Source organism: Natator depressus, chromosome 3 (assembly GCF_965152275.1).
Source record: "Natator depressus isolate rNatDep1 chromosome 3, rNatDep2.hap1, whole genome shotgun sequence".
NCBI classification, from domain to species: Eukaryota; Metazoa; Chordata; order Testudines; family Cheloniidae; genus Natator; species Natator depressus.
Genome location: NC_134236.1, coordinates 100,315,049 through 100,328,368, shown reverse-complemented (window position 1 = coordinate 100,328,368; position 13,320 = coordinate 100,315,049). Strand labels below are relative to the sequence as shown.

Here is a 13,320-nt window from a genome sequence, read left to right as displayed (position 1 = left end):
TTCTTAAGACTCCATACTCTTTATCCTTAATCAGTACATCTCCTTTCTAACCTTGCCATTTTTTCTTAGCCTTTGAATCTCCCTTCACAGTTCTGATTATTTCCTCTCCCCCATTACCCTATTAGTTCAAGAAATGGCACTCTTCAACTCCCTGCCCTCCAAGCTAAGATGCTTATTTTGTAGCACCCTGTATTCTTTTTAGGATTCAGTAGAGTTTTAGGCTGTTTTGTCATTAAAACTGTATATGGATTTATTACTGTTATGAAACACTATCTCCAACTCTTGTCTCCTACTTGGTTCTTTGGCATCTTCCCTTGTGTTCACTCATTGCATAGCTTCATAGCAACACAGCTCAGTGACGTAGTACATCCTTGCCCATGACTCTTGACTGAGATCAAGTGTGGCATGTCGATTCCAAAAACTCTCTTGCTCAGTGTATGTTTCCTTTGAGGTTGCAGGTGCATTTCTCCTCTGAAACTGAGTGAGTGCAAGTTGAGCCTGAGTGACTGCAAGGCTCACCTGCAGCAGTACATCTCTTAATAAAACAAGATTTATTAAAAACAGAGAAAATGGAGTAAAAAGAAACCATTTACTTAACATCTAGAATTACGTTTCATCTTAGCTAAACTAGTTAAGGTAATTTCAGCCTAGTTACAGAAAAAAGAGAATCTTATATGTCCAAAGACAGCAAAGCACATCTCCCTACAGTTTCACTTGTTTTTCAAGCCTTTGGTATTTAGAATTAATTATCATATTACGTAAGGATCACCTTCCTTCCCAAAAGGTATTTTCCCTCAGACCTGACCCCATTTCAGTTGGAGTCTCCCTCTTCATAAGCCACACGTCTGGCACTTTCATGGGTTGGTATGCAAGTTTCTGCCCAATCCATCAAGTTAATTTGGTCTTTGTTGAGACTATCCATTGTTCTTGGGCAAAAGTAGTTCAGTGTATCTGAGAGCAGCTTTTCTTCATTTAAAACACCTTCCTTGTCCCTTAGTTATGATATATCAATTTATTGACAAACTACATTGCTTGTCACAGTTACTTTAAAACACCTTTCATGAAGGAGTGAGAGTAATATGGCCTTCTAGGTTTCATTTAACATCATTTGATACTATCTGCTTCCTTTGTTGCATGCTATCCCATTTCAAATGGTTTCCCCCCTAACGTAACACCAAAGTCACTGGTACTGTGGCAGTATTTTCCCAAGATTATGGGGAGGTGAGGACCCTCAAAACAGGAAAATTTGGTAAACCGAAGGAAATGTATTTTAATATTTTCACTATTCCTGTAGATTAAAGGTGGGGGGTAAGATTTTGTGGAAAGGAATGTATGGGTGTTGAAAACAAGTTTGGTCCAGTTACCATGTGATAAAACTTCAAGGAGGACCCCAAGGGAAGCTTATTTTTTAGCACTGTGTGCAACCCACTTTATTCTGCAAAAATCTCTTCCAACAGTCAAGAACTGATCATTTTCTGTGACTATTTGCTTTTTGAAGCCTTGCTAAAATATTAATGCCTTTCTTGCAGAATCGCTATATACTGTGTACCCAGAAACTTCTAATTTGAGGCTCTTTGAATGGGGATAGGAGGAAGTACTCCCAGTGTATCACTACCAAGGGATTTCCCTGCTGGTTTTCCCAGTGTACCGACAGCTAAAGACATATGTCATGGTGACTGTCCTGTTATGCTAGCTTTCCAGTGTGAATATTGATGTAAAGTACAGACCCATTTTAGGCTCGCTGCATTAAAGGTATTCCCTAATTAAAAACGATTTGGAATTTTGTAAGTGCCCCTGATTATGTTTTTTGTACACTTGAATTGTCCCTTTTATCTAATGGTTTGGGACTCCCCAATATGAGAGTGAAGGCCATTAAGTGATGGCAAATAAGGAAATAATCACTAATGAATCTAAGCAATTAGTACTCAAATGAGACAGAACAATACTAGAAATTTCACGCCTGAAAATATTATTTTTCACAAAGAAACCAATATAGGAGTATAACCTCATTGTCTACTCTATGGTTTCAGAGTAGCAGCCGTGTTAGTCTGTATTCGCAAAAAGAAAAGGAGTACTTGTGGCACCTTAGAGACTAATAAATTTATTTGAGCATAAGCTTTCGTGAGCTACAGCTCGCTTCGTCGGATGCATTCAGTGGCATCTGATGAAGTGAGCTGTAGCTCACGAAAGCTTATGCTCAAATAAATTTGTTAGTCTCTAAGGTGCCACAAGTACTCCTTTTCTTTTTGTCTACTCTCTGTAATCTTTGGAAATCTGCAAAATCATATCACAAATTTCAGAAGTGGGGAAATTCTATGTAATAAGATTCCCATATTGTGCATTGTATTAGGCAAACATTTGAGTCTGCTTTCTATTGCTAGTCTGCAGCAGGTCAAAAGCTTACAGTCTCTTTTATTTCCTTTTTCTGCTGCTCTCAGTTTTTCCTTTCCTCAGAATCATGAGATAATCACTTCATGATCACTTTCACCCAAGTGCTCTTTCACTTCCAGATTCACAAACAATGCCTCCCAGTTAGAATCAAGTCTAAAATGGCTGTTCCTTGAATTATTTCCTCCACCTTCTGAAACAAGTTGTCCCCATTACATTCCAAGAATGTGTTTTTTTTTCCATATTACATTTCCAACAGATATCTGGGTAGTTAAAGTCCCCCATTACTACCAGATCTTGTGTGTGGGATATTTCTATTCTAGAAATGCCTCATCCCCTGCCTCCTCCTGATATGCTCTACCATGATGTCGCTCCTGTTTTTTCCCCTTTTACCTTCCTCAGTGTGGGGGAATGGACTAGACGAACTCTCAGGGTCCCTTTCAGCCCTACACTTGTATGCTTCTCTGAACCAGCATGTAAATCTGTTGTTGGATGGATGGAGGGTATTTTTTATCTAGTTTCTAGCACTGGACAGAAGAAGAGGGTTTCTAGGGCTCCTCTTCAGTTTCCTTTCCTGATCCCCTTTAGACTCAGGAGCTTTTGTCCTGAATAACTGTGTGATTAAATGGTGGTATAATGTGTTGTCATTAGCCCACCACTCCGGTGCAGTTTTTAATTTCACTCTGCCATTGTTCAACTAAATCTTTCCAATATTTTGTAGGCACTGGCACAGGCAATCAAAGAAGCCAAAGAGCAGCACCCTGACATGTCTGTCACAAGGGTAGTGGTGCATAAAGAAACTGAACTTGCTGAGGAAGGCGAGGAGTAAGGTCAAGGTAAGGAAGCCTGCAACATCAAGAAAAATAGTACAACTAGGGCTGAGATATAAGGCCATCTTTATTGGTCTTTATTCCTCACAATTGTCCTTTAAATAGAGTATAGTTTGAAAGTTGCTTCGTCTTTCTTTAATACACCCATACTTGAATTTTGTAATAGATGCTCCTTTTCTTATCTATAGTGTGTATCACTGAAAACTGGCACATGGGAGCAATCATTTATAATCCCAAGTGTACGGTGCGGTTTTATCTAAAGTCCAATCTGAAACTCATTCTCAATTTTAATTTCAAGTATCCTATAAAAATATCCACCAGTTTTGTCTCGAAGTCCTGTTATGGCATTTACTTTGATATCCCATCATGTTACTTTAGTACATTGCCTGAGTTGTGTTTCCTGCAAAGTATGAAATATGAAGCAAACTCCCTACTCACCTGTATATTTGCACACTTATACCTGCCGTATGTTTAGAGTTCCATTGTTTGAATAGTTATTGTATTGGTATGGAGACCATACACAGTCCTGCAGTCATGAAGCGGTTCTACTCTGCTCCTGAATCAATGCAGTCAATTATTTCACCATCTTAACATTCTGAAATGTTTAACCTTTCCTCCCCACTCCAGGATGGAATTAAATCAAGTTTTGTAGACTGATCAATTATTGCAATTATAAAATAATTTATTGGGATGCAACATGCCCTTGTCACAGATAACAGGTTCTTTATTTCGGCAGCTGCTTAGAATTAATTAAGGAGATGAAATTGGTAAAACACAAACTTTGAGCTTTAGTTAATGCAAACAACTATAATTGGAATTATAGAAGAATCAATTATGTCAGAATAAAAATAAGACAAGTGCAGGAAAGTGGTTTCCTGCATTGTTCATACTTAGAATCTTACATTGTCCATACTTACAACTTCCTGGAGACCATTAGTGACAAAAGATAAGGGGGAAAAAAAGGGTAAGCGGCGTATATCCGGAAGTTGGTCCCAGATCAACCAATGTGCTGTTCTACAACTGGATGCTCCCAAGGAAGCAAGGAAAGTTCCAAATCTTTAATTCCCTTAGGTTGTTCGGCTAACTCGGACATAGGCATCATCAGCTCACCTTTTCCTACATTGGTCAGCAATGTCAGCCCACCTTTTTCGATATGGTTCATTCAGTTACCTAATATTTATGCTTCCAGTAACTATACAATTTACGAGAGTTAATCACATGCATCAATATAATCTAAATGCCTAGCAACAAAATTTATAAAAAGTCCCGAAATTCCTTATATTAAAATTTCAAAGCTTGCAGTGTACCTGTTAACTTGGGGTCAATTGTTTGTTCTCTCATCATGAGCTGGCAAAAATATGCAACCAAGGGTCACCACCTGCACCCTACTTTGTTAGACCACAAACAACTACCTGTAATGCTCACATAGGATATAATCCTAACAACCCTATTATTTCTGTTTTTCTACTTGCTGTTACAGCTTCAATAACTTCCATTATTATTCCTGTAAGCATGCTTGGCAAATAGATTATATTTTACCCAAAACTATAAACAATCCAAGATTAGGTCAGGGGTCAACAATTTGGAGGCTAAAGTATTTAAGCTGCTTATTCATTGAGTGAAGTATTTTAAGGAATCCTGATTTGTTATGTCCTCATTTCAGAATGTCTCTGTGTAGATGGGAAATTACTGTATATCCTGGTGTTAGGACATTTGGGATTAGAGTGTGTTCCTGTCGTGGTAAGAAAACTTGGAAAAATTCACATCCTTGTTGAATTTTTAAAACTAGAAAATCTGTCACTACTGTGATAAAAGAACTAAATGACCTGTACCATTATGGGCCAAAAGCAGAAGTTACTGTTTTAAATGAAAATGTGTTGTTCTTACATTCTCCCTATTTACCCAGGGGTTATCTAGTGTTAATAGTGAAATAATGGGCAATTTAAAACAGTAGCTATATTAGATTCTTTAAATTTAATTTAGTCATACTAACTGTTCAACAAAGACAAGTCCTGCACTTAGGACAGAAGAATCCCATGCACGGCTACAGACTAGGGACTGAATGGCTAAGCAGCAGTTCTACAGAAAAAGGCCTCATCTGGAGTACTGTGTTCAGTTTTGAACCCCACACTACAAGAAGGATGTGGAAAAATTGGAAAGAGTCCAGCGGAGGGCAACAAAAATGATTAGGGGACTGGAACACATGACTTATGAGGAGAGTCTGAGGGAACTGGGATTGTTAAGTCTGCAGAAGAGAAGAATGAGGGGAGATTTGATAGCTGCTTTCAATTACCTGAAAGGGGGTTCCAAAGAGGATGGATCTAGACTGTTCTCAGTGGTATCAGATGACAGAACAAGGAGTAATGGTCTCAAGTTGCAGTGGGGGAGGTTTAGGTTGGATATTAGGAAAAACTTTTTCACTAGGAGGGTGGTGAAGCACTGAAATGGGTTACCTAGGGAGGTGTGGAATCTCCTTCCTTTGAGGTTTTTAAGGTCAGGCTTGACAGAGCCCTGGCTGGGATGATTTAGTTGGGGATTGGTCCTGCTTTGAGCAGGGGGTTGGACTAGATGACCTCCTGAAGTCCCTTCCAACCCTGATATTCTATGATTCTATGAATTGTTGTTGGCTACATGTAGGATTGATTGAAGAACGGAATATATAGAATGCTTTCTTTATTTTGATTGAATTTCATATTGTTATAATAACCATGATAATATCTTACTGGATGCTCCAATGTTTTAATTTACAGTCCCAACATGTTTTTGTGCCATTCAAAATACATGTGAGGTACAAGACGAAATGTGGTACTACCTGTTCTGTTGTTAAGCAGTGAAGCAATGTGGGCCAAAACCAGGTGGATTAGTCGATAATCCTGGGCAAAGATGAGGGCCATTTACACCACTCAGTAACTAATTCATGATAAATGGTCTTGCTCGAGGCCAGAATTGCTTAGAAGATAACCAGCTTATATTCATAAGGCCTGGAGAGGGACATTTTGTCCTTCTCACTGTTGCTTTAGAGCATTGTGAGTATGATGAGATAGTATAGGCAATTAAATGTTAGTATTGATGTACTGAGAATTTGTAGGCAATTAGTTGCTAATACAGTGCCTCAGTGGAATTGTTTGTGGTGGGACAACGAGAAGAGGGACCGAAAGGGGAATGCGGAGAGCCAGAACGAAGCCACGGAGCAACTCTTAAACATTATGGAGCACCGAGTGGACATACTAGCTACTAGCACTGCAAACCGAGCAGCTCCATGCCCACCCTCCCCTGCAGCCGCTGTCACAAAACTCTTTCCCATGTGCCCCCCAGACACTGCCAGCACACTCTTATCAACCTCCTGGCTCCAGTCTGTACCCGCAGCATTCCATTCCTCCCCCATCACAGTCCAGCCCTGCGGACTCCCAGTACACATTGCACTCAACACACATCACTCTGCAGTTTAGCCCTGATGAAGTACGGTACCCGCTGCATTGTACTCCAGAGGAGAAGGTTGGATATGATACCTGGACATACACAAATCTTTAACCATCCCGGGACCCCACCACCTCCTGGGACCCTCCCTTCCCTCATCCCCCTTAGTGCTGTGGTTTTTTGTTTCTCTCTCTCCTCCGGTTGTTGTTTTTAATAAAATAATTGTTTTGATCTGCAAGCAAACTTTATTCCATTAATTGAAAGCAAACAGAGCCCTGCAAAGGAACAAGTAATTTCCTTAAACCTTCTTAGTGCATTGTCTGCACCAATCACAATCCCCTCCGAGCATTACAAGCACTCCCAAGCATAGCAACAAATATTCAGCTTTAAATTGCTGCCTCAAGACATCCCTGATCCTTATGATCCCTGCACTGCACCCCTCTAATAGCCCTGGTCTCTGGCTCTTCATATTCAGCCTCCTGGCGCTGAATTCAGCGGTCCAGCCCTGAGTGAAGCATTCACCCTTCCCTTCACAAATATTATGGAGTGTACAGCACGCGGCTATAAGCATAGGAATATTGTCATCGGCCAGGTCCCGCCTCCTATAGGCAGCGCCAGCAGGCTTTTAAACAGCCAAATGCACACTCCACAGTCATTCTGCACTTGCTCAGCCTGATGTCGATCTGCTCCTTGCTGCTTTCAAGGTGCCCCTTGTATGGCTTCATAAGCCACGGCGCTTAGAGGTAGGCAGGGTCTCCCAGGATCACAGTGGGCATTTTGAGTTCCCCTACGGTGATCTTCTGGTCTGGGAAGAAAGTCTCTGCTTGCAGCTTCCTGAACAGGCCAGTGTTCCAAAAGATGCGTGCGTCATGCCTGCGTTAATGTCCGTGAAATGCCCACAGTGATCCACAAGCGCCTGAAAACCACTGAGAAATACCCCTTCCGATTAATGTACTTGGTGGCTAGGTGGTCTGGTGCCAGAATTGGAATATGCGTGCCCTCTATCACCCCTCCGCAGTTAGGGAAGCCCATTTGTGGAAAAAGCCATCCACAGTGTCATGCACATTGCCCAGAGTCAGTCTTTTGGAGCAGGATGCGATTAATGGCCCTGCATGCTTCCGTCAACATGAGTCCAACGGTCAATTTTTCCCACTCCAAACTGGTTAGTGACCGATCGGTAGCAATCTGGAGTAGCCAGCTTCCACAGTGCAATCGCCAATGGCAGGGCAGCTCTCTTCTCATGTCCTTGCACCGCAGGGCTGGGGCAAGCTCATCACACAGTCCCATGAATGTGGCTTTCCTCATCCGAAAGTTCTGCAGCCACTGCTCTTCATCCCAGACGTCCATGATGATGTGATCCCACCACTCAGTGCTCGTTTCCTGAGCCCAAAAGCAGCATTCCCCACTGTGGTCAGCACCTCTGTGAATGCCACAAGCAATCTAGTGTTGTAGCTAGTATGCATGGCGATATCAATGTCAAACTGCTCTTGCCTTTATAGTTTAAGGAATAACTCCACTGCCACTCGTGACGTGTGAGTGAGAGCAAGCAGCATATTGGTCAACAGTGCGGGATCCATTCCTGCGGACCAAAGAGGCAGAGTGTGCAGTACACAAACCGTTGAAAGATTGTGCCAAATGTGGACGGAAGCACAGGGAATGCTGGGATGTGAAGCAATGCATCATGGGGCATTGGGACAAGACCCAGGATGCCCCGCAACCCCCTCTGCCTTCCCACAACTCTTAGTGGCAGAAGAGGAAGAGATTCTCTGTGGGATAGCTGCCCAGAGTGCACCACTCTGAATACCACTGCAAGTGCCGCAAGTATGAACACTATTGCGCAGGCAGCTGCCTGTGTGAAAACACAACAGCGGTTTCCCTTCAGCACTCTCTGAGCGGCGCTGTAACTCTGCCAGTATAGAGATACCCTCAGATGTTTACTTGTCTGTCAACTTTTCCCATTCTGATTAGCAGAAACGGTAGCTAGTTTCGACCTTGCTTCTGAAAGCCTATCTTCAAATTAATCCTTAACTATGTGATGTTTTATTTCATTAATTCAGGGTAGCTGAATGCACATAATATGGTTGTAATTAGCTTAATCACATTCAAATCCAGAGCAACAATATAACTAATGTAAATCCAAAATAACTTCAGAAGAGTTACTCTTGATTCACCTAAGTGTGTCAGATACAAAATTTAGTCTTGCATCTCAATAGCCTACTCCAACTGTGGTAATGGGAAAGTGATGGAAAACACGGCCCCACTCACATTTGTCTGTATGTGTATATGCAGTTAGTCTTCGAAAAGAATCTACCATTTTATGATCTTTTATTAATGGGGAATCAGCTTCTGTTGTAAAAAGTTTGCTCTAATAACCAGGAAGAGCCACACTGGTGCAAAGGTGCTCAGTGTTCATATTTGTAAGGGCAGACAGTACATTTGTAGTGTCCATTCATTTCCTAATGTACAGAGATATCACAAAAGCCACCAACATAACATAATTTGGCAGTTTCAGCAGAAATGCTAGAATGAGGACTGAGTTGAACATGCTATCTGATCAATTCTGTGTCAGGGTTGAGACACCATAGCAGATTAGGGTGCAGGAAGCTTGCCACACTGGCCGATTTAATAGGACTGTGATTTTACTGCTGTTAATTTGATATCTTTCGGTAGCTCTAAATTCAATTCAGAGGAAAAGCTATTGATTGGGCTGGTCAAACAGTAACAGAACAGATCTAAAAATTGGTATCAGTTTGTTTACATTTATTTCCCTTAGCAGTTAAAGGAAGCCAGTGTAGCCGTATTATTTCTTTTGCATGGAAGAATGCTAGTTTGAGTTGCGGTGGCAGTTCTTTGTTGTAGGAATACAGTTTTAATGATCTGGATTTTAACCATATCCTGTCCCCTTTTCTAACAGTTAAGCATAAGAAATATTACCTCTTTCGGTTAGAAAGGATATTACTTTTTATGTTCTTTCTTAAACCTCTGGGTGGAAACTGTTACACTTCTACTCACAGCAAGTCTGTATAGCTAAAGCTGAGTAGAACAGTGGTTCTCAACCTGTTTACCATTGTGGGCTGCATGTGCAACTCTGTGTGTTGTGAGCTTCATCCACACAAAATATATATACTATCTCTATGGCCCTGAGGATGTCACATAGGCCACAGCAGTGTGCAAGCAGGCCAGGGGTTGAGAACCACTACAGTAGAAGGACAAGAGGTGGCAGGTGTTAGACCTCCTACATTGCACAAACACTGAATTCAAAAGGTGAGGTATTCCCCAAGTAATCTGATCCACATGGCAAGGGGCTAGAAAACCGTAGTTTCCAAGTTTATCGAGTGATTTTATTATTGTTTGTTTTATGTTGTCTGTGTAGATGTAAAGATCTTTGGGGCAAGGACTGCCTCTTTTGATGTGTTCAAACAGTTTTTAGCAAGTGTTGGGTGTTACCAAAATCCAAGCAATATACCTAGCCAATGAATGACCCAGCATAAGAAGAAAAAGTAACAATTTTTCTTGTGAGACTCTCCTGGGTATGTGTTGTGGGAAGAGGAAATTATCTTGACATGAGGGGGCTGCGCTGTGATTCCACTGAAAGGAAGTGAAGTGGTGACCAGCTGTGAAATTGATTTTCATTGAGAAGAGAAAGTAGTAAAATCTTTTGTCAAAGTGAAGGATAAAGGAAGAGAAAATCCTGCAAGCAAATCAGCAGAGTCCTTTGTGCCTATTAAGATCACTATGAATTTTGGAAAGGTCTGACATACATTGTGCATGTATAAAACTGTCACTGGTAGTTACAAAGTAGTGTTTTGCAACGTTTCAGAGGGTGCTTGCATGCTACAGAATGAATTCAGCAATTCTATCATAGCTGTTGCTCTGAAAGGATTATATGGGAGTCGGATGGGACCAATGTGAAGGAGTTCTAAATAAGTCATCTTCCCAGCTTTCATTTTTACATACTTCCATGCATAGATTTTAAGGCCAGAAGGGACTATTGGATCATTTATTCTGACCTCCTATATATCACTGGCCATTTATTTTCACCTAGTTACCACTCTACGATCCCAGTAACTTGTGTTTAACTAAAGCATACCTTGCAGAAAGGCATCCAGTCTTGATTATTTGTACCTAGACCAGTCAAGGCTCTGTCCTGGCTATGATTGGAGGAGAATTATACTCTTGCATTTGCTGATAGAGATGCAAAACACCACACCTGGGTAACTAGAACTTATTCATTGAAAACATAAATTTGTCCAGTAAATTGTAGAATAAAAATTTCAGCAGACTTTTAAAAGCACTATTAAATGTCACAAAGAGAGAAAATACTATGAGCTGCAACAGACTGAGGTCCAGTCTATGCTTACCGATAGATCGGTGCTGCCGCAATCGATGTAGCGGGTGTTGATTAAGCAGGTCTAGTGGAGACCTGCTAAATCGATCGCAGAGCGCTCTTTGGTCGACTCCAGTAATCTATCAGTCCCAGAAGAGTAAGGGAAGTAAACGGGAGAGCATCTCCCATCAAGGCAGCGCAGTGTATACACCGCAGTAAGTAAATCTAAGCTACGTCAACTCAGCAAAGTAACGGAGGTTAGGTTGATTTACCGCAGTAGTATAGACAGGCCCTGAGACACAAACTATTAAACCTCAAGGGAATTGGTGGAGGGATTTGCAGGAAACAGCAAGTGTAGTGCAGCAAGATATGACCACACACTAAGCAATTTATCCCATGAATGGGGAGGAGGGAGCTCTTGTATCACTCAGGAAGTTTTGCTGAAATGAAAGATCTGCATGGGAAGACAACCTCTGGACTCTCCTACCGTCTGTTTGCCAAAAGCTGGGAATGGGCAACAGGAGATGGATGACTTGATTACCTGTTCTGTTCGTTCCCTCTGAAGCACATCGCACTGGCCAGTGTCGGAAGACAAGATACTGGGCTAGATGGACCTTTGGTCTGACCCAGTATGGCCGTTCTTATGTTCTTATAGGTGATACTGTATTTTAAGACTGTCTTCTTCATGAATATTTACATAAACTTACTTTCTTTTTTTAGAGGGGAAAAAAAACCCACCCACTTCATGACCACGAAGAACTTTGACCATTCCAGGTTGGTGATACCACCACTACTGCATTGAATTCACCAGGTCTAGCAACAATGACCAGACACTCAAGGTTGAAATGCCAATGCCAAACACTACCTTAACTACCCTGGTCTATATAGTTCCCTTACATCTTTCTTGTTTGTTTTTATTACCACTTCTTAACATTCTTAACTTTTTTGAGGTTTTAGGGGGGTTGATTTATTTGCACAACTACCTGCCATTTTTATAAATGATTCTTGATCATATGCGAGTGAACAAAAAGTATTCTGATAGCACTGTTCACTGGAATAGGTGAAGTTGTGCAGAAAGGAGAATCTTTGACTAATTTAGAACTAGTTTTTTTCCAAATATTTCAACTCAAGTCTGTTACTGGAGTAATTTACAGATTTTCTCAGCTTATTCAGATTTATCAGATAACATAAAAATAGGGAGGGGGGTTGGTAAAAACAAAACATTTCATACAATTTGAAAAAAAAATTGAGAATTTTGCTTTGACTGGATGGATTTTTTTTTTTTTACTAACACCTTATAACTCTTTCTGTTCTGAGGGTCTCCTCCTTTCTGTGGGGAACAGGTGCTGGTAGTCTATAGAAGAGCAAGAGTTATAAATGAGTTTCTTCTGACTGAGCACTGTGTTTTAGATACCTTTGCACTGCAGTGCCAGTGCTCAGCTCTTTCACAGACATTTTGCTGTCTACAACATTCCAGAAAAGGAAGGATGGAAAAAAAATGCTTTCTCCCCTTCCAATAAAAGGTGACCCAGGCAGCTTAAAACCTTAGTGCTTTTTTCTTAACATTTCCAAACTTCAGCACTTTCCTATCACGTACATGTGTAGAATGCTTGCTTTCTATTAAACCTCATTGTCTACATGTTAGAACTGACGTTTCTGATGTTGAGCAGGTATATGTTTCAGATAGCTTAATGATAAATACAGGTTTTTAGGATACTAAGGGAAAGGTGTGAGTCCATTCTTGTAGGTAATAAAAAAGCAACACCATTTGTTGAGGCTGCCACTGGGGAACCCTATATAGAAACCTGTTAACTATGTCAATTTCTTTGCTGTTGACACTGTGTATAGTTAAGATGCCAAATTAGATTTATAGCAGCTTGAAGTTGTATTAAGTGATATTTTGCTTTCTGTAATACTGTTATAAAATAAAGTTTGTTTATTCTCTACATGTCATTTTTCTTATTTTTGTTATAAAATGCACAGTATTTGTGGCACTTAGTTGGACATACAAACACTTGGAAGATGCTGGCTGTTTTAAAGTGAGCAAACCAACTGGGAAATATCTGGAACTCTTGAGACCTTATGAGGTATAAAAAATAGGGAGCCTTCAAAGGTAATTAGTTGGAGGCTTCATTGCTGTCTGACTTGAGACCATATTACTCAATATTCCAGCTTTTCTTCCTTCTATTACAGTGCCAGTGACTTTCATGTCTTCTCTAACTGGCACCTCTCTGATGCGTTGGGGTTTAAACCCAGACCAGTAAGCAGTTGTATCACTGCCTGCCCTGCAGCTTTGGGTGCCTTAAATGCTATGCTGCTGTGGCTTACAGCCCTGACACCAACAGCCAGCAGACAAGT

The 13,320-nt window shown here is 40.9% G+C and overlaps 1 protein-coding gene across 21 annotated transcripts in view; it reads left to right on the top strand.

The window, feature by feature from the left end:
- Window positions 1–12,853, top strand: part of EPB41L2 (erythrocyte membrane protein band 4.1 like 2) — a 275,035-nt gene extending 262,182 nt beyond the window's left edge. For 5 of the 21 annotated variants that reach the window (XM_074948422.1, XM_074948438.1, XM_074948420.1 and 2 more), the window contains 2 exons: window positions 3,110–3,224; window positions 11,683–12,848. In XM_074948422.1, coding sequence (XP_074804523.1) covers window positions 3,110–3,217 — 108 coding nt within the window. In that variant the 3' untranslated portion in view covers window positions 3,218–3,224; window positions 11,683–12,848. Of the gene's footprint in view, window positions 1–3,109; window positions 3,225–11,682 lie in introns of all 21 variants that reach the window. The other 16 variants (XM_074948423.1, XM_074948417.1, XM_074948418.1 and 13 more) reach the window with 10 other exon arrangements.
- The last annotated feature ends 467 nt before the right edge of the window (window positions 12,854–13,320 follow it).